Consider the following 22371-nt stretch of genomic DNA (forward strand, 5'->3'; position numbering starts at 1 on the left):
GCTCCATTGCTTCTGAGGCCTGTGCTTCAGTATATTACCACATTAGGGCCACATGTGGGATATTTATAAAAATTGAAGAATCTGGGCAATAAATATTGAGTTGCATTTCTATGGTAAAACCTTCTGTGTTACAGAAAAAAAAGGATGAATTTAATTTCTGCAAAAAAATGAAATGTGTAAATTTCACCCCTACTTTGCTTTACTTCTTGTGAAATGCCTAAAGGGTTAAGAAACTTTCTAAATGCTGTATTGAATACTTTGAGAGGTTCAGTTTTTAAAATGGGGTGATTTATGGGGATATGTGTTGTATGGGCCCCTCAAAGCTACTTCATAACTGAACTGGTCCCTGTAAAAATAGCCTTTTGAAATTTTCATGAAAATGTGAGAAATTGCTGCTAAAGTTCTAAGCCTTGTAACATCTTAGAAAAATAAAAGAATGTTAGAAATTTTGTGTGGTATTACTATTTGTCTTACAAGCAGATACATTTACATTTTTAAAAATTCTACATTTTGCAACTTTTCGCAAAATGTCGCTGTTTTTAACAATTAAATACTGAAAGTATCGACCAAATTCTACAAGTAACAATGTGTCACAAGAAAACAATCTCGGGATCGCTTGAATAGGTAAAAGCTTTCCAAAGTTATTACCACATAAAGTGACATGTGTCAGATTGGAAAAATGAGGCTCTGTCAGGAAGGTCAAAAGTGGCTGCAGCTGGAAGGGGTTAATACTGTGGAATATTGTGTATTTAGGGTAGGGCCACAGGGAGCGGCCCTGACACGGTCACAACGCGGCTAACAACCGCGCCGGCACCATGTTCGGTGTGGCTGTCAAACAGCCTGTTAGTGGCCGCATGTTAATGTGGGTAATCCGTCCGTTTATCTGCAAAATCGTGCGGCCATAAATTAATACACCCTTTATGGCCGCACGACTTTGCAAATTGCAACAACTTACCTCCTATTCATTCTCCATGGCAGCGCCGGAAAAAATCTAACACTGCACTCGGCTATCTCCGGGGCTCCCATTGAGAATGAATGGAGCGGCAGTGCGCATGCGCATGTAAAAGGAATACCTCTTAACAGGTATTTGTTAGCCGCTCCCATATAGTACCAGCGCCGTAGTTGGCCGCGTTGCGACCATGTCAGGGCCGCTCAGTGTGGCTGTACCCTTAAGTGCACACAGAGGAGGATGGGACAGGTTCACTTCAGATTAGGGTGCTGCTTGATACTAAGTTAGCTGCAATTTACCCTTTAATTTCCCTGCTTTTTGTTGGTTTACTTTGGTTTTGTATTTGCTTAACCCCTTAATGACCTATGGCAAAAATACCCCTCCAACGGCCCTCCCACGGCGCGATTGGGGGGTTCCGATGTTTGTCAAGGCCTAATAAAGACCCCCAGGACTGCCTTCTGTCTGCCTCTGCTAAGCCTGTAAAAATGACAATATACTGCAATACATCTGTATTGCAGTGTATTGTACCAGCGATCTAACGATCACTGGTTCAAGTCTCCTAGGGGGACTAATAAAATGTGTAAAAAAAAAGTTAAATACATTTTTAAAAAGTGTAAAAAAAAGACAAAAATATTAAAAGGTAAAAAAAAAAAACCTTTTCTAATTCTTCCCCAAGCGCAATGTAAAAAATAAAAAAACAGTTAAAACATTGGTAGCGCCGCGTCTGTTAAAGTCCGAACTATTACAATATACCATTATTTTACTTGCACGGTGAAGGGCGTAAAAAAAAATGAATGAAAACACCAGAATCATTGTTTTTTGGTCACCTTGGCGTGAAAAAAAATGAAATAAAAAGTGATCAAAAAATTGTATGTACCAAAATATGGTGCCAATAAAAACTACAGCTCGTCCCGCAAAAAATAAGCCCTCACACCGCTCACTCGATGAAAAAAAAAGTTATGGCTCTCAGAATGTGGTGAAACAGAACTATTTTTTGTTGACAATTTTTTTTGTAAAAGTAGTAAAATATAAAAAATAACTATATAAGTTTGGTATTATCGTAATTGTATTGAGACGCAGAATAAAGTTAGATTGTCGTTTTTACCGCACAGTGAAAGCCGTAAAAACCAAACCCAAAAAACAATGGAGGAATTTCGTTTTTTTCCAATTCCACCCCACAAAATATTTTATGTTTCCCAGTACCTTATATGGTACTATAAATGGTGCCAATAGAAACTACAGCTCCTCCCGCAAAAAAAAAAGCCCTCACTCTATTGACGGAAAAATAAAAATGTTATGGCTCTTGGAAGGCGGGGAGTGAAAAACGATAATGTTAAAATGAAAAATGGCTCGGTCGTTAAAGGGTTAAAATAAATACGAGCAATGTGTGCCAAATCCTGAGAGAGGATTATTTATGACGGCAGGAAAACCCATACCTCAACACTACCACATTAATATTAAATGTTCTAGTAATACAGTGTACAATTTCTGGTAGCCTGTAAAATAGTAACTTTCCGAGAGTAATCAAAGACTTGGAAAGCTTCAGAATATGCTCATTAATATATGAACCACATCTTTTCATGATGACCATTTTTAGCGCTCTGTTGTCTGGATGAGTGCAATTGTATGCATGGTATATTGTTACTTGGTCGTCTGGAAGAAATCCTATGAAAGTGTGGCCTAGCTTAGTGACAGATTATGTTTAAATGAAACAAAAAATATAGATAATTACTATTATTAAATATTTTAGATACTTACCCGGCTCTTTGTCAATTTGATGCTGAAGTCTTGTGTTCATATTGTCATTCCTTTTGGTGCTAAAGATATAAGAAAACAGTAAACACAGTATTACTAATTGTATATGTTTCTAGAAATGTTGTACTATCTTATTAAAGGGGTTTTCCCCACGAGGGACATTCCTGACATATCCACAGGATATGTCATAAATGTAAGATAGATGTGGGTCACCCCTTTGGGACATACACCTATCTCTAGAACGGGGCCCCCTAAACCCTGTTCCAGCTTTCTGCACTCACGCTGACTCCCAGCCACTACCTGATTACATGGTCGGGAGTTACGAAAACAGCGTAATTTGTTGAGATACGCTGTTTCTGTAACTCCCATAGTAGTGACTGACAGTTACGGAAGCAGCGTAGCATGTGAGCTACGCTGTTTCCGTAACTGCTATTCAGTTCTATGGGGCTTACGAAAACAGTGTAGCTCAGCAAGCTACGATGTTTACTCCTTCATGGCCGGATCTCAGCCAGAACACAAAGAGGTAGAACGGGGTTTAGGGACCCCGTTCTGTAGATAGGTGTGGGTCCCAGAGGTGGGAACCGCATCTATCTGACATTTATGACATATCCTGTGGCTCAGGGGATAAAGTTTTCTAAAGTAAGGTTCAGATTTTTTTTTGTAAAAAGCTGTTTAAGTGCTAACAAAACTTAAAGCGACCCTCCAGTCCAAAATACAAAATTGATTATACATTGGAAATGTATAGTCAACTAATTTGCTTCTCCGCTCCTAAATGATCTGACCGGAAAATGGGGGGCAGGAATGGAGGCCAGATCTTCCAGATACTGGCCCGCAGGTAAATTATTATACATTTCCAAAGTTTAGTAAAGTCCATGTCCATGTTCAAGTCCTTCTTCCAGAGCTGAATATAGGGAAATTAGCTTTTTAAAGGTAGTATAGCAATGGAATGGAGAAGACCCCTGAGCTATTAGGCAAATTGTGGCAAGTATCTCACACATAATCAAGAATCTTCATGTTTCATCTCTTGGATTTGGAAGAAATCAGGTAGTTTAGGCAGTATTTTGAAGTAGTCAGTGGAGTGCTTGCTTTGGTTATAAAGGCTCTAACCCTTATCAGGCACACCAAGAAAAGGCTTGTTAGATATATCTGGGTGGATAAACATCATTGTGAAATAGCTGGGAGACTGGTTTGCGTAGGTGAACAGAAGCTTGGTACAGATTCAAACACCACAATGCCCGAAAGTATGATAAATTGGGGCAATGATAACACATCTGGTAAGAGTGGGTATTCAAATAGAGAGAAACACGAATGACCTTAATTTAAAATTAATCACCACAGGCATTTTGTTCAGTACCATATAATCTTATGGTTAACTCTCTAATCTCTCAAACAGTAACAAATGCAGCAGTTTTACTTATGTATTCACCAGTGGTCTGAGCACCTACAATCATCCCACATTCAAAGTTTCTGAGATTACCATTATGTCCCGAACTAAATGCTATAGTATCAGCAGTGGCGTAGCTATAGCGGTCGCAGCGGTCGCTCTTGCGACCGGGCCCCTTAGCCAGGGGGGCCCTCAGGCCCCCCTCACCACACTAACGCTGACGGGGCTGTACTAAGGAGGAGTCCGGAAGATCACACTTCCGCACTCCGCGCTGTGTCAGGCTGCAGTGTTGGACGTGCATGTGCTACTGTGCTCGTACTTTCCCATCATTAAGATGAATTTGCTCTGGGCACTGGTCTCTGTGCCTGGGTTATTCTCCCCCTTCCCTCCTGCAAAGACTTTCAGGACATTGTAGTTTGACAGATGAGCTGCCGAATAACTTTAGCTAAGACTAGGACTGCTCCGTCTGCAAGCACCCTGCCGTCCTGTCTTATCTTCTCTGCACTTGCCAAGGAAAGAGAAAGAAAAGAAAAACTCGAATTTCTTTCTTCTGAACAGTGCAGAGATATTTCGATCTCTATTTAAAATGTGTGCTGCTTTGTATATCTTAGTGCATGCTAAGTATACTGTACCACTTCATGGTTCACTGCCCATGAAAGATACAAATATATGGTATGGGTGGTAATGAGGAATAGTTTAAAGCCTACGTAAATATTTGGAGGGCAATTTATTATTAATTTTTTTTAATAACACGCTCAGACATTGTGATTAGTGCAACTTTCTAAATAGTTTTTAACAAATTATTTTTACTTTCTGAAATACAGCTGCTCTGTATATTACATTATATATATATATATATATATATATATATATATATCAGCTGTATCTAGCGTTAAATCCTGCTCCCGTCAGGCCTGCGAGACTGACTGGTTCAGAGACTCGCAGGATCCACCTGTTATCCCTCATATCTACGTTCATAACTTAGATGTGATAGACTACAGGTGGATCCTTTGTGTCAGAGAAACGCAGGACCCGCTGACACGGAACCCATCAGGTTCACGGAACTGACGGATTCATGTCTTAGCGAATGATACCACTGCTCTGTTTAGAGAATACAGAGCAGCTGTATCTCAGAAAGTAAAAAGAAGGAGTACTAATCACACTGACTGACCTATTTATATAAAAAAAATTGTCCTCCAAAAGGTGTATATAGCCTTAAAGGCTATGTAAACCTTCGAAAGCTATTTTTTTTATATAAAAAAGGTCAGTCAGTGTGTTGTGTGCAATTTTATAATTAGTTTTTATTAAAAATTATTTTTAATTTTTAGAGATACAGCTGCTCTGTATTCTCTATACAGAGCAGATGTATCATTTGCTTACTGGGCAGTGAAATTTCCCGAACCTGACCATGGTAAATGTGAACGGGACTCCTGGCATCATAGACATTTATGACGCTCGGAGTCTCTGCGTCCCCACAGAACTGCTGTTCCATACTGTATCATTTCATTCAGTACAGAACAGCAGTTCCGTGGTGAGGCAGAGTCTCCTAGCATCATAAATGTTTGATGCCAGGAGTCCCGTTCACATGTATCGTGGTCGGGCTGGGAAATCCGGCCGACACACGGACCGTTTTTCACGGCCCAGTTGCGGTCGTGTGCAAGAGATGTAAGACATAAATCCGTTAGGTCCGCGAGACTGACTGGTTCAGTGACAGCGGGAGACACGCAGCATCCACCTGTAATCGATCACATCTAAGTTATGAGCTTAGATGTGATGGATAACAGGTGGATCCTGCGTGTCAGAGACATGCAGGACCTGCTGTCACTGAACCTGTCAGTCCCGCTGACCTGACTGGTACGGAATTCAGCGTAAGATACAGCTGCTCTATATGCAGGATACAAAGCAGTTGTATCTCAAAAAGTTAAAATAATTTTTAATAAAGACTAATTATAAAGTTGCACAAAACACACTGACCTTTTTATTAGGAAAAAATAAAAAAATCACTTTTAAAGGTTTATAAAGCCTTTGAGAATGTTGTAAAATAGTGCCAGTCCACTGGTGTAGAAGCACAAGCTGTGTTTGCTGTGCTGACCTACAAGTCCTGCTGTAGGGAGAAAAGAGTGATTGTCCGCCAACCAAATGGAAACATACAAGGAACTTGAGGGATAAAGTCATAAAGGGTCCCTGTAAGTTATTTAAAAAGCCAAAAACTTTACATTTGGATATATTAGCAATATAGACACTTTGTCCATGAAGATTAATAATATCAAGGGGAGAGAAAAGACATGGACCGCACATCCACTGTATACAATGATCAATTGCGGCTAGGCAAAATATATAAATATGAACGAGAGGTTCTTTGTAACATTTTGATCAAATTGTATGCAAGCCCACTTGCCACTTCACGGCGACCTCTGAAAGTGGGTCCCTACTCTAACGGTTGCAGCACCGCATGGCGGCTACCGCCACCGCAGCGCCGCTCCTGCAGAGGGAGCAACCCAGGGGCCCAAAAGCACCCATGCCTTCAGACCATGCCAAGCCTCCTTGGCTCTGGGCCACGTCCCCCCACAAGTGCAGCACTACAGCAACAGACACCACCACACAGCACCACAACATGTGAACAGATGGAATGAGCTCACCTTGCCATGCGCCCCCAGTGGCCGACTGAGAGTACAAGCAGGAGCAGGAACACTTATGAGGTCATTCCTAAATTAAAATCAGCTGGGCCAGAAGTGTGGAGTGCTGGTACCAAGTAAAACAAAACAACAGAGGGGATAGACTCTGTATAATATCAAGGGGAGAGAAAAGACATGGACCGCACATCCACTGTATACAATGATCAATTGCGGCTAGGCAAAATATATAAATGTTACAAAGAACCTCTCGTTCACATTTATATATTTTGCCTAGCCGCAATTGATCATTGTATACAGTGGATGTGCGGTCCATGTCTTTTCTCTCCCCTTGATATTATACAGAGTCTATCCCCTCTGTTGTTTTGTTTTACTTGGTACCAGCACTCCACACTTCTGGCCCAGCTGATTTTAATTTAGGAATGACCTCATAAGTGTTCCTGCTCCTGCTTGTACTCTCAGTCGGCCACTGGGGGCGCATGGCAAGGTGAGCTCATTCCATCTGTTCACATGTTGTGGTGCTGTGTGGTGGTGTCTGTTGCTGTAGTGCTGCACTTGTGGGGGGACGTGGCCCAGAGCCAAGGAGGCTTGGCATGGTCTGAAGGCATGGGTGCTTTTGGGCCCCTGGGTTGCTCCCTCTGCAGGAGCGGCGCTGCGGTGGCGGTAGCCGCCATGCGGTGCTGCAACCGTTAGAGTAGGGACCCACTTTCAGAGGTCGCCGTGAAGTGGCAAGTGGGCTTGCATACAATTTGATCAAAATGTTACAAAGAACCTCTCGTTCACATTTATATATTTTGCCTAGCCGCAATTGATCATTGTATACAGTGGATGTGCGGTCCATGTCTTTTCTCTCCCCTTGAAGATTAATAATATGTCCTGCAGTCTGCTGAGACAGACTGTGGGGTCCGCATGACAGGATTGTTCATGAGACAATCCACAGTCATGCAGACCCCACAGTCTGTCTCAGCAGAGTGCAGGAGGTATTATTAATTTAGGCGGCTCAGAGGGGATTATTACTTTGGGGCACTAGTACTGTAATGTTGCACAAAGGAGCGTACTATTACTCTGTAGGGGCACTGGGGGTAGCAGCAGCATAGGACGTTTGTGTGCAAATACGAGTCACGGCTGAAACTTGGAAGAAGTCAAGAAGGGAAAGAAAAGACGTTACCTGTAAGTCATTGTATGTAACTGTACTGTGTTCACTTTTCACTGTGTAGAACTGTTACCATTATTGGGTTCTGCATTATTTAGAAGTATGGGGGGGGGGGCGGTACAAAACATATGTCGTGGGTGTTTTAGACCCCAGCAACGCCCCTGGCTATTTGTGCTTCATTAATGGGTCACTTAAGAGACCCAGCAATGCCGCCGAAAATTACGAGTGCACGGGGGGCCCAAGCTGAACTTTTGCACCAGGGCCCAAGAGCCTTTAGCTACGCCCCTGAGTATCAGTATCAATCTTTGCATATAAAGTCCTAATGGTCATTTTAGCTGGACACTAAGGCTACATCCAGACGCGCGTGTCTGAATTGCGTGCATAAAAAACGCAGCGTTTTCATGTTCATGTTCCATCAGTGTGTGTTGCGTATTGGCATCAGTGTGTGTTGCGTATTGGCATCAGTGTGCTTTGCGTGTGGCATGCGTTTTTCATGTCCAGGCAAGCACTTTTTTTATTTTATTTATTTCTCTGCATTTCTTTGTAACTGATGCGTGAAACACGGACAGCACATGGATGTCGTTCATGTGCTATCCGTGGTTTTCACACACCCATAGACTTCGGTAAGCGACTAGGTGCGCAAAAATGCATCAATATACGACATGCAGTGGGATTCACGCAACGGACACTAGCTGCGTGAAAACTCAAACATGTCTGAATAGCCCCATTGAAATGAATAGGTCTGTGTGTTGTGAGTTATTTCAACGCACAGCACACGGACGAGGAACACGCTCGTCTGAAAGAGCCCTAAGGGTATAATTTTGCATTTGTTTTGGAAAATAAATGTAAAGGTTTGCTACTTAACCCCTTTCCGATATTTGTTGTATGGATACGTCATGAAAATCAAGTCTTCCTGCATCTTGCCATATCCATACGACAAATGGTGGACACCGGCTCAGAAGCTGAGTCAGTGCCACCATAACCCGCTGTCTGCTGTATGTTACAGCTGACACCCTGATGTAATGGCGGGGACCGAAATTAGCTCCTATCACTGCCATTAATTAAGGGGTTTTGCAGCTCATCAGCACCCCAGCAGGGGTGCCGGTCAATCGCGGCTCATCATGTGGGTGGTTCGGGCACATAATCTTAAAATATATGCAGCGCACTTGCGCTGCTAACTGTCGCTGCGGAGATGGGGAGAAGGTGCAGGGAGAGCAATTCAGGGCGGGCTTGGCCGGGATAGTGAAAGCTAGCAGACGTTACGCACATCTGCTAGTGTTTAGGACACGCCTCTATGACGCTGCGCGCCCCACCAGGGAGGAACAGGAGAGCGAGTTCTTCACAAACTTAGAAGAGAGGAGCAAGGTTGTCATCGGCAGTGAGGTTAGTGGCAGTGGCGTAGCTATAGGGGTCGCAGCAGTCGCAATTGCGACCGGGCCCCATGCACCACATTTGCCTGAGTTGGTTTACATAAAAGTGCTCCGAATACTGTTACATTGTAGGCTAAAGGACCTTTGATGACGCCATGCCCATGTGACCCCGCCCACCAATGAGGTCCTTCTACCGCAGTGAAGAAGCAGAATATCTGCAGGGGAGAATGCCTGCCCACCAGTCAGGTCTTTACACAGAGCCCCAGGCTGGTGAGTGCTTTTCTAAACCCCCATCTCTTCATCTCTCCCTTCATCAATTCATCACTCACTCCCTCCATCACTCACTCCCTCCCTTCATCCCTCCATCACTGACTCCCTCCATCCCTTCATCCCTCCATCACTCAATCCCTCCCTCACTTCATCCCTCCATCACTTCCTCCCTCCCACCCTTCATCCCTCCATCACTCCCGCCCTCCCTTCATCACTCCCTCCTTCCCTTCATCCCTCCATCACTCCCTCCCTCAATTCATACCCCCATCACTCACTCCCTCCCTCCCTTCATCCCTCCATCACTCCCTTCATCCCTTCATCCCTCCATCACTCCCTCCCTCCCTTCATTCCTCCATCACTCCCTCCCTTCATCCCTCCATCACTCAATCCCTCCCTTCATCACTCCCTCCCTCCATTCATCCCTCCATCACTCACTCCAGCCCTTCATCCTTCGATTACTCAATCCCTCCCTCCCTTTATCCCTCCATCACTCCCTCCCTTCATCCCTCCATCACTCCCTCTTTCCCTTTACCCCTCCGTCACTCCCTCCCTCCCTCCATCACTCAATCCCTCCCTCACTTCATCCCTCCATCACTCCCTCCCTCTATCCCTCCATCACTCACTCCATCCATCCAACCTTTCATCCCTCTTTGTCCTTTCTTCACTTGTCTCTCCTGAGACCTCTTGAAGAGTATGTAAAAAATTTTTTATTCATTGTGCTTTTTTGCCACGATTTTTGTAATTGCTGCAAAAAGGTCTGTTATAAAAATTGCAGCCAAACTGCGGCATTTGTAAGACAATAATGAAAATTGCTCCAAGAATAAATAGTACAAGGCACTAAAAAACAGTAGGCTTTATTCACACAGTGTGGTTAAATCACGTTTTTTGTTGCGATTTTATCACATCTAAGTTATGAACTTAGATGTGATCGATAACAGCTAGATCCTGTGTGTCAGACACACCCAAGACCCGCTGTCACTGAACCTGTCAGTACCACTGACCTGACGGATACAGGATACAAAGCAGCTGTATCTCAAAAAGTAAAAATAATTTTTAACAAAATGTAATTACAAAGTTGCATCAATCACACAAACGCACATTATAATATAACGTTGTTAAAGGTGTACATAGCCTTTAAGTTTTGGGCCTATTTTTTCTATTTATTTTAATATGTTCCCTTATGTAACTGTATTTATTCATATTTTTACTTTTGTGGGGGCAGCCATCTTTATTAGCATATGCCTATGTGTCTCTGCACGACACTTACACAGGTGCTATACACAGTGGTGGATCATTAGGGTGGTCCGCCTGAACCGCACATAACCACACGGACCCCCTCATGCCAGGTGGCATCGCTAACACAGGAGGGGATCCGGGTGCTAGCGACAGCCCCATTTACTTGTATCTGCGTCCTCAGTAAGCAGATACAAATGAATACTATAGGCTGCAGGCCACGTTAGGCCTGCAGCCTATAAGGCGCAGGGAAGACTCCCAGCACAGGTCGGCGTGATGACGTCACTGCATCACATTGGTTTGCACATGCTTTCCGACCGGAGCCTGTACAGCGTGTCATCCATCGTTTTTTTTGGGGGGGTGAGCGCTGTGTAGTACTATATACAGAGGGGGGGGTGGCGCTGTGTGGCAATATATACAAGAGGTGGGGAAGCGCTGTGTGGCACTATATACAAGGGGGGAAGCGCTGTGTGAAACTATAAACAAGGGGGAAGCACTGTGTGGCACTATATACAAGTGGTGTGTGCTGAGTGACACTATATACAAGGGGAACCGCTGTGTGGCACTACATACAAGGGGGAGCGCTGTGTGGCACTATAATACAAGGGCAAGCGCTGTGTGGCACTGTATACAAGGGGTGGAAGCGCTTTGTAGCACTATACAAGGTGTGGGAGCACGTTGTGGCACTATATACAAGGGGGTGTGTGGCAGTATATACAAGGGGTTCTGTGTGGTGCTATTTACTTGAGGGGGAGGACTGTGTGGCGCTATCTACATGCAGGGCCGCCATCAGGGGGGGACTGGGGGTACTGCAGTGAGGGGCCCGGGCATAAATTAAAAAAAAAGGGGCCCGCACTCTGCCGCTGGAATTAATATTCTCACGGCAGTGTGACTCTTACGATTTCATTTCGGTGAAAGGAACAGGTCCCATCACGAAGCAGGGGCCCGTTCCTTACATCAGAATATAAAACCGTAAGGGCCCGCTGGAGAGTGAGATGTGCCCGCCCCTCCTCCTCCACAACAGCGTGACAGCTGTGGGGAGGAGACAAGGGGTGGAGACATCACAGCAGCGGGAGTTATGAGCTCAGCCTCGGAGGATACGTCCAGCAGCAGAAGCAGCAGTCGTCGCCTTCTTCTTCAGACACAGTGAGTACTAAGTTATGTCTGTGTCCGGCTGCTGCTGCCCGGAGCCTCCTGAAAAGATCTCCTCCTGCCCCCATAGAAAGTAAATATCTTACCCACTTCTAACGCTGCAGCATAGGATTGTATCAGCTCTACGGCTCTTATCTCCCGTCCTGTGTAACATGTGACAATAAACCTGTCTTCTCCCTCTGTTTACACAGGACAGGAGAAAAGAGCCGTTGTAGAGCTGATAGTGATACAATTCTATGCTGCAGTGTGAACTAATACAGACGTGGGGAAGATTTTTGCTTTCTATGGGGAGACGGTAGAGTTAGATGATAATGGGGGCAGGGAGATGATAATGGGGGCAGGGAGATGATAATGGGGCAGGGAGATGATAATGGGGGCAGGGAGATGATAATGGGGGCAGGGAGATGATAATGGGGGCAGGGAGATGATAATGGGGGCAGGGAGATGATAATGGGGGCAGGGAGATGATAATGGGGACAGGGAGATGATAATGGGGCAGGGAGATGATAATGGGGCACGGAGATGATAATGGGGGCAGGGAGATGATAATGGGGCAGGGAGATGATAATGGGGGCAGGGAGATGATAATGGGGCACGGAGATGATAATGGGGGCAGGGAGATGATAATGGGGGCAGGGAGATGATAATGGGGGCAGGGAGATGATAATGGGGGCAGGGAGATGATAATGGGGGCAGGGAGATGATAATGGGGGCAGGGAGATGATAATGGGGACAGGGAGATGATAATGGGGGCAGGGAGATGATAATGGGGGCAGGGAGATGATAATGGGGGCAGGGAGATGATAATGGGGGCAGGGAGATGATAATGGGGGCAGGGAGATGATAATGGGGGCAGGGAGATGATAATGGGGCAGGGAGATGATAATGGGGGCAGGGAGATGATAATGGGGGCAGGGAGATGATAATGGGGCAGGGAGATGATAAGGGGGCAGGGAGATGATAATGGGGGCAGGGAGATGATAATGGGGGCAGGGAGATGATAATGGGGGCAGGGAGATGATAATGGGGCAGGGAGATGATAATGGGACAGGGAGATGATAATGGGGGCAGGGAGATGATAATGGGGGCAGGGAGATGATAATGGGGGCAGGGAGATGATAATGGGGGCAGGGAGATGATAATGGGGGCAGGGAGATGATAATGGGGGCAGGGAGATGATAATGGGGGCAGGGAGATGATAATGGGGGTAGAGTTAGATGATAATGGGGGCAGGGAGATGATAATGGGGGTAGAGTTAGATGATAATGGGGGCAGGGAGATGATAATGGGGGCAGGGAGATGATAATGGGGGCAGGGAGATGATAATGGGGCAGGGAGATGATAATGGGGCAGGGAGATGATGATGGGGGCAGGGAGATGATAATGGGGGCAGGGAGATGATAATGGGGCAGGGAGATGATAATGGGGGCAGGGAGATGATAATGGGGCAGGGAGATGATAATGGGGGCAGGGAGATGATAATGGGGCAAGGAGATGATAATGGGGGCAGGGAGATGATAATGGGGCAGGGAGATGATAATGGGGGCAGGGAGATGATAATGGGGCAGGGAGATGATAATGGGGCAAGGGTATAGATATATGCCTGTGTACTATGCGTATATAGATATATGCCAGTACATTAAAGTTTCAAAAAGAAAGTAAAAACATAAAGTAATGTTAAATTTAAAAAAAATACACATACACTTTTTTTACAAAACACATTAAAATAAGTCTCAATACATAAAATCTACACATTCGTGATTGGCACGGCCGTAATAACCTGCACAACAATTTTTTTGCATCATTTATGATGTGTGCGCTGTAAAAAATAAAATAAAAACTTCTTTCACTTATTAATGTGAGGCACGAGGTATTATGAATTTTGAACCTCCATGTGCCTCACATTAACAGTAATTCACCCCATCATGTACCTTACACATTAACCCTTTATAATTGAGGAACATGATGGGGTTAATTACTATTAATGTGAGGCACATGGAGGTTAAATTTACCATCACACCTCGCGCCTCACATAAGAAATGGAAGAACTGTTTTGTTTTTTTATTACTGTTGGCAAAGTATCGCTTTGTTATCGAAATCGCAATACTACACAAAGCATCGGTACCGAAGTCCAAATTCTGGTATCGTGACATCCCTCCACTGGAGGAGGCATTATACAATGGGGGGGGGGGTAATAATTGGGTGAAAAGTGATGATATCTGAAGGGAGGGGAGAAATTATACATGGGGAGGGGTAGAGGAAGGAGAGCGTATACCTGGGTAGGGGGAGAAAGCTTATACCGGAGGCATAGTTAGCAACAGTCCTGAATTTGCAGGGACTGTCCTGAATCTAAAGAGGCAGTCCCGGCAAATTACTGTCCCAGACGTGTCTCAGCCACTGCCATATTCAAATTGTATCTGCGTCCACAGGATGCAGATACAATTGAATACTATGGCAGAGCAGGAAAGTATCAGCTTCCTGCTCTTCCATTCACCCATCCAGGAGCGGAATCCCCGGCCAGAGAGTTGCCGACACTCTGGTCGGGGATTCCTCTCCTAGAGGTAGCCCCTGAGGTCACTGTCCATATATGGACAGTGAGGTCAGGGTCTCCTCCTGGACTGGAATCCCCTGTAGAGAGTGCCACACACTTCCCTGTAGTTAGCGCCGAACATACCCCCTGTAGATAGCGCCACACACACACTCCCCTGTAGATAGTGTCACACACTGCCCCCTGTAGATAGCACCACACAATCCCATGTAGATAGCGCCACACAATCCCATGTAGATAGCGCCACACCCACCCTGTAGATAGCGCCACACACCCCCCCTGTAGATAGCGCCTCACCCACCCCTGCAGATAGCGCCACACACAGCCCCCTGTAGATAGCGCTACACACAGATAACGTGTGTGCAGCGTGTGAAGAGAATGCAAAAGCATCATCCAGACATGCCCGTGGCGGTGGGAGATCTTAGGGACTACATTTTGGTGAGTGACTCTGCTGTGTATAGGGCTTCAGTGCAATGATTTTTGTTTATATTGCCCTCCTACACTCTGACAGATTCTACATACACACACACACACACACACACACACTCACTTTCCCTTTTTGCCCCCCACAGAGCCGCTGTCTCTTGTCTCTTCCTTGTCACTCCACAGAGCCCCTGTGAGGTTGCGTCTCCCCCCTGGCTACCACTGCTACCTTCAGTTCTCCCAGCCCTGGCACTTAGTTTCTCCCCTTTGCCCTCCGACACCCACCTCCTGTCTATGCCCTGCTCCTCCAAAGAGTTTTTTTTTTAATGTGCCCTACCTCCCGCCCCTTTACATTTCACACCCCCTCCTAATAACGAGGGGGGCGGGGGCCCAGACTCATTGGCAGTATGGGGCCCAGAAATTCCTGATGGCAGCCCTGTCTACATGAGTCTGTGTGTGGCGCTATATACAGGGGTCTGTGTGTTGCGCTATCTACAGGGGTCTGGGTGGCGGTATCTACAGGGGGCAGTGTGTGGCGCTATCTACAGAGGCTGGTGTGTGGCGCTATCTATAGGGGGCAGTGTGTGGCACTAACTACCGGGGGCTGTGTGTGGCACTATCTACAGGAGGGTGTTATTGGCGCTATCTACAGGGGGCTATGTGGGACACTATCTATAGGGGCTATGTGTGGCGCTATCTGCAAGGGGTGTGTGTGGCGATATCTATAGGGGGCTGTGTGATGCTATCTACATGGAGTGTACGTGTGGCGCTCTCTACAGGGGGGGTGTGATGCTCCATAGAGGGGGGCTGTATGGCGCTATATATAGGTAGGGCTGTGTGTGATGCTGTCTAAAGGGGGATGTGTGTGGCACTATCTATAGAGGGGTGTGGCACTTTCTATAGGGGGTGTGTGGCGGTATCTACAGGGGGGTGTGTGTGGTGCGATCTACAGGAGCCTTTGTGCATGTGGTGCTTTACTTTACAGTGTTTGACACAATTATATTCAGGGACACAGTGTTTTGTGCTATTATATTTTGAGGCACAGTGTGTGCCACCATAATAATTTTATCTTCGTTAATAGGTGTGGAAATGTTGGAAAAGTGAGGAGCTGAAGATATCTGAGAGGCAAATTTTGCATGGCCGGGAGAAGTAGTCATGAACGCTGGACCGGATCGAGAAGAAAAGAGGAAAAAGTTACTAGAATCTAAGAAGTCATCACCTGTGAGCCACTAGATTTATAGAGAATCTGTCACCTCTCCTGACATGTTTATTATAGGAAATCCTTGTATTTAACAAAAGTCTTTGTGCAGTCCAGGACTGATAGGCAAATGCGTGTTACCATTCCCCTTGTCAGGAGGATGTGTCCCTGCATAGTCTGATACTGTCAGCAATGGTTGGAGACTGTCAGTATGTAGGGACACAGTCCTTTAACAAGGGGAGTCATAACACCCATTTGTTAATGCCTGCACAAAAGTAATAAAATATAACACAATCGCCATTTTTCCCTTATCAAGTCCTTTATTATTGAAAAAAATAAATGCACCATACATATTTGGTATGGCCTGAACTATAAAAATATTATGTTATTTATTCCATGTGGTTAACAACGTAAAAAAAAAAACGTAAAAAGAAATGCCTGAATTTCTGTTTTTTGGTCACTTTGCCCTACAAAAATTGGAATAAAAGGTGATCAAAAAGTCGCATGTATCTAAAAATGGTACCTATAAAACTATAGCTTGTGTCGCAAAAAAACAAGCACTAAAACAGCTCTGTCGACGAAAAAATTTAAAAGTTATGGTTCTCACAACATGACGACAGAAAAAAATTCAATCTTTTTACAAAAGAAACTTTATTGTGCAAAAAGTTGTAAAACATAAAAAAGTGCTATAAATAAGGTATTGCCGGAATCGTACTGGCCCGCAGAATAAAGTTAACATGTAATTTATAATGCATTGTGAAAGCTGTACCAATAATAACTACAGCTCGTCCCGAAAAAGAACAGCCCTCATACCACTATGTCTATGAAAAAAAAAAATTTGTTAAGGCTCCAATAATTCAGGAAAGAAAGAATATGCAGTTGTGCAGGCCCGAGGGGAACATTCCTTCTGATTTATCAAGGCCCTTAAAATTAGGAAACCAGGAGAAGGAGGGAGCAAACATATCTGCTGGAAGCGAGGGTGCCTGTATTAAACCAGAACAACACTTCCCAGCTAAATTCCCCAAACTTCAAAGGTGCGAAGTGTGGACCAAAAGGAGGATAAGAAAGGACATTTATCAGTGCGACACTGGCCTGTGCAGAAAGGATTGATTAACACACAGCGTAACACACATCTCTGGATTATTTTATTGGGGTTTTTTTTACCCCATAATTATACCACTTGACTATGCCCCTGATATACTCTGCACAGCTTATATGTACCCCCACATTATAAACTTGAATACCAGTAAAACTCCAAACAAAACCACTTTCAAGCAAAATCCACGTTCCAAAAGCCAAATGGTGCTGCCTCCCTACTGAGCACAAACTGCAGTTTACTTCCATAAATATAGCATCACCATACCCAGGAGAACACTTTTAACAATTTTTGGGGTGTGTGTCTCCAGTGGCATAAGCTGGGCACGACATATTTGCCACTGAAATGGCATATCTAGGGAAAAATGCAGTGCATTCATTTATGGAAAAGATGATTTTAATTTAGGAATGACCTCATAAGTGTTTCTGCTCTTGCTTGTGCTCTCAGTTGGCCACTGGGAGCGCATGGTAAGATGAGCTTACTCCATCTGTTCACATGTTGTGGTGCTGTGGGGTGGCGTCTGTTGCTGTAGTGCTGCAATTGTGGGGGGACGTGGCTCAGAGCCAAGATAGCATGGGAACTTTTGGGCCCCAGAGTTGCTCCCTCTGCAGGAGCAGTGCTGCGGTGTCAGTGGCCGCCATGCGGTGCTGCAACTGATAGAGTAGGGACCCACATTGAAAAAGGTCGCCGTGAAGTGGCAAGTGGGCTTATACAGTTTGATCAAAATTTGAACACCGAACCTTATGTTCATGTTTATAAATTATGCCTAGCGGCTCAGATCAACGTATATATTGTGGATGTGCGGTCCATGTCTAGGTTCTCACAATGCTGATTTATGGAAAAGATCTGTGGGGTGAAAATTCTCACTATACCTCCTAATAAATACCTGGAGGGGTGTAGTTTCCAAAATGGGGTCACTTCTCAGGGGGTTCTTTTATTATTTCACATCAGAACCCCTGCCATCTTGAACCAATACTCTGTAAATCGCTAAATTAGGGGGGGGGGGTGTCTCCAGTGGCACAAGCTGGGCACGACATATTTTCCACTGAAATGGCATATCTAGGGAAAAATCACTCTTTCACTCCTGAGCCTGGTCGAATGCCCAGGCAAGAGATTAGGGCCACATGTAGGGCGTTTCTAAAACTGGGAAACACAGCATTATAATTAGAGAGCTGTCTTTTTAAGGTGGCCAAGCTGGGCACCACAAATTGTCATATCTATGGAAAAATTCCCATTTTCACTCTGCAACTTCGAATGCACACTAATTTCTGCAAAACACCTGCGATGTTAACATGCTCACTACATGCCAAGGTGAATACCTTGAGTGTAGTTTCCAAAATGGGGTCACTTCTGGGGGGTTTCCACTGTTTGGTCCCACAGGGGCTTTGCAAATGCGACATAGCGCCCAGAAACCAATCCGGCAAAATCTGCACTCCAAAAGCCAAATGGCACTCCTTCCCTTCTGAGCCCTACTGTATGCCCAAAACAGCAGTTTATGAAGACATACTATGGAGAAATTGCTTTACAAATGTTGTTTTTTTTTTCCCGTTATTTGTTGAAAAAACATTTTTTTTTCTAGCTAAAGCTACGTCTTATTGGAAAAAAAGGATTTTTTTTATTTTCACTGCCCAATTCTATTAAAATCTATGAAACACCTTTGGGGTCAAAATGCTCACTACACCTCTAGATGAATTCCTCAAGGGTGTCGTTTTGTTAATGGAGTCACTTTTGGGTAGTTTCCACTGTACTGGTACCTTAGGGGCTTTGCAAAAGCAACATGGTGCCAAGAAACCAATCCAGCAAATTCTGTGCTCCAAAAGGCACTCCTCTTCTGATCCTTGCCGTGTGCCCAAACAGCAGTTTATGACTTCATATGAGGTATTTCGGTACTCCAAAGAAGTTGCCTTACAAATGTTGGGGCTCTTTATTTCCATTATTTGTTGAGAAAATTAACAATTTTGAGCTAACGCTATGTCTTATTGAAGAAAAAGGATTTTTTTTTATTTTCACTGCCCAATACTAAAAAAAAATCTATGAAACACCTGTGGGGTCAAAATGCTTAGTACACTCGTAGATTAATTCTTCAAAGGGTGTAGTGTCATAAATGTAGTCACTTTTGGGTAGTTTCCCCTGTACTGGTACCTTAGGGGCCTTGTAAAAGTGACATAGTGCCAAGAAACCAATCCAGCAAAATTTGTGCACCAAAAGCCAAATGGCGATCCTTCCATTTTGAGCCCTGCCGTGTGCCCAAACAGCAGTTTATGCTTACATATGGGATATTTCTGTACTCCAGAGTGGTTGCTTTACAAATGTTGGGGGGGGTTTCTTAATTTTAGCTAAAACGACATCTTATTGGAAAAAAAAAAAAAAATTTTCATTTTCACGTCCAAATTCTAATAAAATCTAAAACACCTGTGTGCTCAAAATGCTCACTACATCCCTAGATTAATTCCTTGTGGGTGTAGTTTCCAAAATGGGTTATTTTTTGGGGTGTTTCATTTGTTTTGGCATCACAAGAGCTCTTCAAGCCGGACATGATGCCTAAAATATATTCTAATAAAGAGAAGGCCCCAAAATCCTCTAGCTGCTCCTTTGCTTCTGAGGCCTGTGTCTCAATACATTACCGCACCAGGGCTACATGTAGGAAATTTCTAAAAACTGCAGAATCTGGGCAATAAATATTGAGTTGTGTTTCTCTGGTAAAACCTTCTGTGTTACAGAAAAAAAAATTGATTCAAAATGAATTTCTGCAAAACAAATAAAAATTTGTACATTTCACTTCTACTTTGCTTTAATTCTTGTGAAACACCTAAAGGGTGACTTATGGTGGTTTGTATTGTTTAGGCCCCTCAAAGCCACTTCAGGGCTGAACTGGTCCCTTAAAATATAGCCTTTTGAAATTTTCTTGAAAATGAGAGAAATTGCTGCTAAAGTTCTAAGCCTTGTAACCTCCTAGAAAAATAAAAGGATGTTCAAAAATCGATGCCAATCTAAAGTAGACATATGGGAAATGTTAATTAGTAACTATTTTGTGTGGTATTACTATCTGTCTTACAATCAGATACATTAAAATTGAGAAAAATGCACATTTTTTAAATTTTTCATTATATTTTTGTGTTTTTCACAATTAAATACTGAATGTATCGACCAAATTTTACCACTAACTTAAAGTCCAATGTGTCATGAGAAAAGAATCTCAGAATCGCTTGGATAGGTAAAAGTATTCCAAAGTTATTACCACATAAATTTACCAATGTCAGATTTGAAAAACAAGGCTCTGTCAGGAAGGTCAAAAGTGGCTGCAGCGCGAAGGGGGTTAAAGGCATCCAAATTGGCTCTACTCATAAAGTTGTGAAATACTGTATCTTTGGCAATAATTTTTTAACAAGGTTTTTTCCTACCAAGATAAACTGTAGGAAGACCACAGGGTGACAGGTGCCAAACAGCATGTCGTCACAAATCAGCACATACTTGTGATAAGTCACTGGCTAGATCATTTTCTGAATGGGGAGTTTGTCTAAGAATGAATCCTTTTCCTTGAATGTATATCAAACAGAGGAGTAGAGCGTATGGATGTTAGTGGGGAAAGGGCGCCAAAACGCATTCTCTGTAGCACAAAATAAAAGATATGGCCACATAAATGAATTGAATATTTTGCAAAAGTCTAATTGCTCTGACCCTTTGTATCTCATCCAGTGCAACTTAAATCGGAAAAAGAATGAAAAACTCCTGTCAAACTTTATTTTAGCAAGAACCTTTAGTTTATTATTGATCAACAAGATGAATGCATTCCAGTTTAGAAGTAAAAAGAAGGTTAGATTCAGTGTCATGAACTTACTTGTCCCCGTTCCAGCGGTGGTAGTTTATGCCGGATGCCACAGCTCCGGTCTTAGCAGCTGCACAGATGCTGGACAGCACGCGTACTTGGCGCACGTCCGCTCAGCCAATAGAGGGCTGAGTTGGTTAGGCCAATCAGCTGGCCAGCTGACCAATCAGTGAGCTAGGCTCTGTGCATGAAACCTGGCAACCTGCTGCTCTTTTCCTGTTATTTATTTATCTTACCCTGCTGTTTCTGTTATTTGATCTGGCTACATTTTAACTACTCTTCGGTAAACTGCTAAACTGTGTATGACTCTGGACTGCCTGACCCCATTTACCTGCTGATTTTGTCACGAGAAGTACTTCTTTGACCTGTTTTTGAGTTTTGATATAATTTTGGCTCTGATGTTTTCTCTTGATTACTGTATTGCCCTTTGGCATTGTTTGCATTTTCCTCTTGCCTGTTCGCTCCATCTGTCAGCGGTTACTTTGCAGACGCAACTTGGGGATTCGCAGCAGCGAAACCAGATCCCTGTATAGGAGTTAAAGGGTGAATATCTCCGGTCCTTTAAACACCTTTGCTAAACAAAAAGTTTGTGAAAATCAGGGCTATAAATAGCTTGTGAATATGGGTTAAGAGCAAACTTCTAACTAACACGTGCTAAAATAAGGAAATAAAAAAAATTCCAGATGGAAGTGAGAGGTTGATGATTTAAGTCAAATGAGGAGTGACATGATTGGCGAGAGAGCACATACAAGATGCGAGGGAATGGGATCAAGGGGTCTAGTGGTAAGGCAAATAAACAAGTGCACTTCATCCTCTGTTTCAAGCTTGAACATAGAGAAAGTAGAAGATGTACATGTGGGCCAATTCTGCAGAATGAATATTATAGGATCATCTTATGGATGTTGTCAATCTTGTCTTTGAAATAGAAAGTACGATCATGGATGTGTTCTGAGACCATGATTTTCTCCTGTTTCTTGTAATGTGTAATGACTGTTTGCCAAGCATCTTTGAAAAGGTTGACATCACTTTGCCATCTCTACTACAAGGCCCTGTTCACATCTGCGTCGAAGGCTGCATTAGGAGCCTTTGTTTCAGATTCCGTAATTTCTGTTTGACAAAATAGCAGAACATGTGGTGCTATTTTGTGTGGCAAAATAACAGAAACCATGACGGAATCCTGACAGAACCCATTAAAATCAATGAATTCCATTGGGAGGCGCTGATTTCATTTTTTCCTCGTTATTCTGTTTTTCTGACGGAACAGAGCCTAGTAATTGGTCTAACCAGATTCTACCAAACACCAGGAAACCCTGGTTGGGAAATCCTCATCTATAGCATTAGTGGTATTTATATATTTAGATATCAGACATTTGAGAGAATA

At 43.9% G+C, this 22371-nt stretch overlaps 1 protein-coding gene across 5 annotated transcripts in view; it reads right to left on the bottom strand.

The window, feature by feature from the left end:
* The window catches only part of PCNX2 (pecanex 2), a 934799-nt gene that overhangs the window by 254603 nt on the left and 657825 nt on the right, over positions 1-22371 (bottom strand). For all 5 annotated transcript variants that reach the window (XM_075862603.1, XM_075862600.1, XM_075862601.1 and 2 more), the window contains exon 23: positions 2708-2766. In XM_075862603.1, coding sequence (XP_075718718.1) covers positions 2708-2766 — 59 coding nt within the window. The remainder of the gene's footprint in view (positions 1-2707; positions 2767-22371) is intronic.

This window comes from Rhinoderma darwinii, chromosome 4 (genome assembly GCF_050947455.1).
Source record: "Rhinoderma darwinii isolate aRhiDar2 chromosome 4, aRhiDar2.hap1, whole genome shotgun sequence".
NCBI lineage: Eukaryota > Metazoa > Chordata > Amphibia > Anura > Rhinodermatidae > Rhinoderma > Rhinoderma darwinii.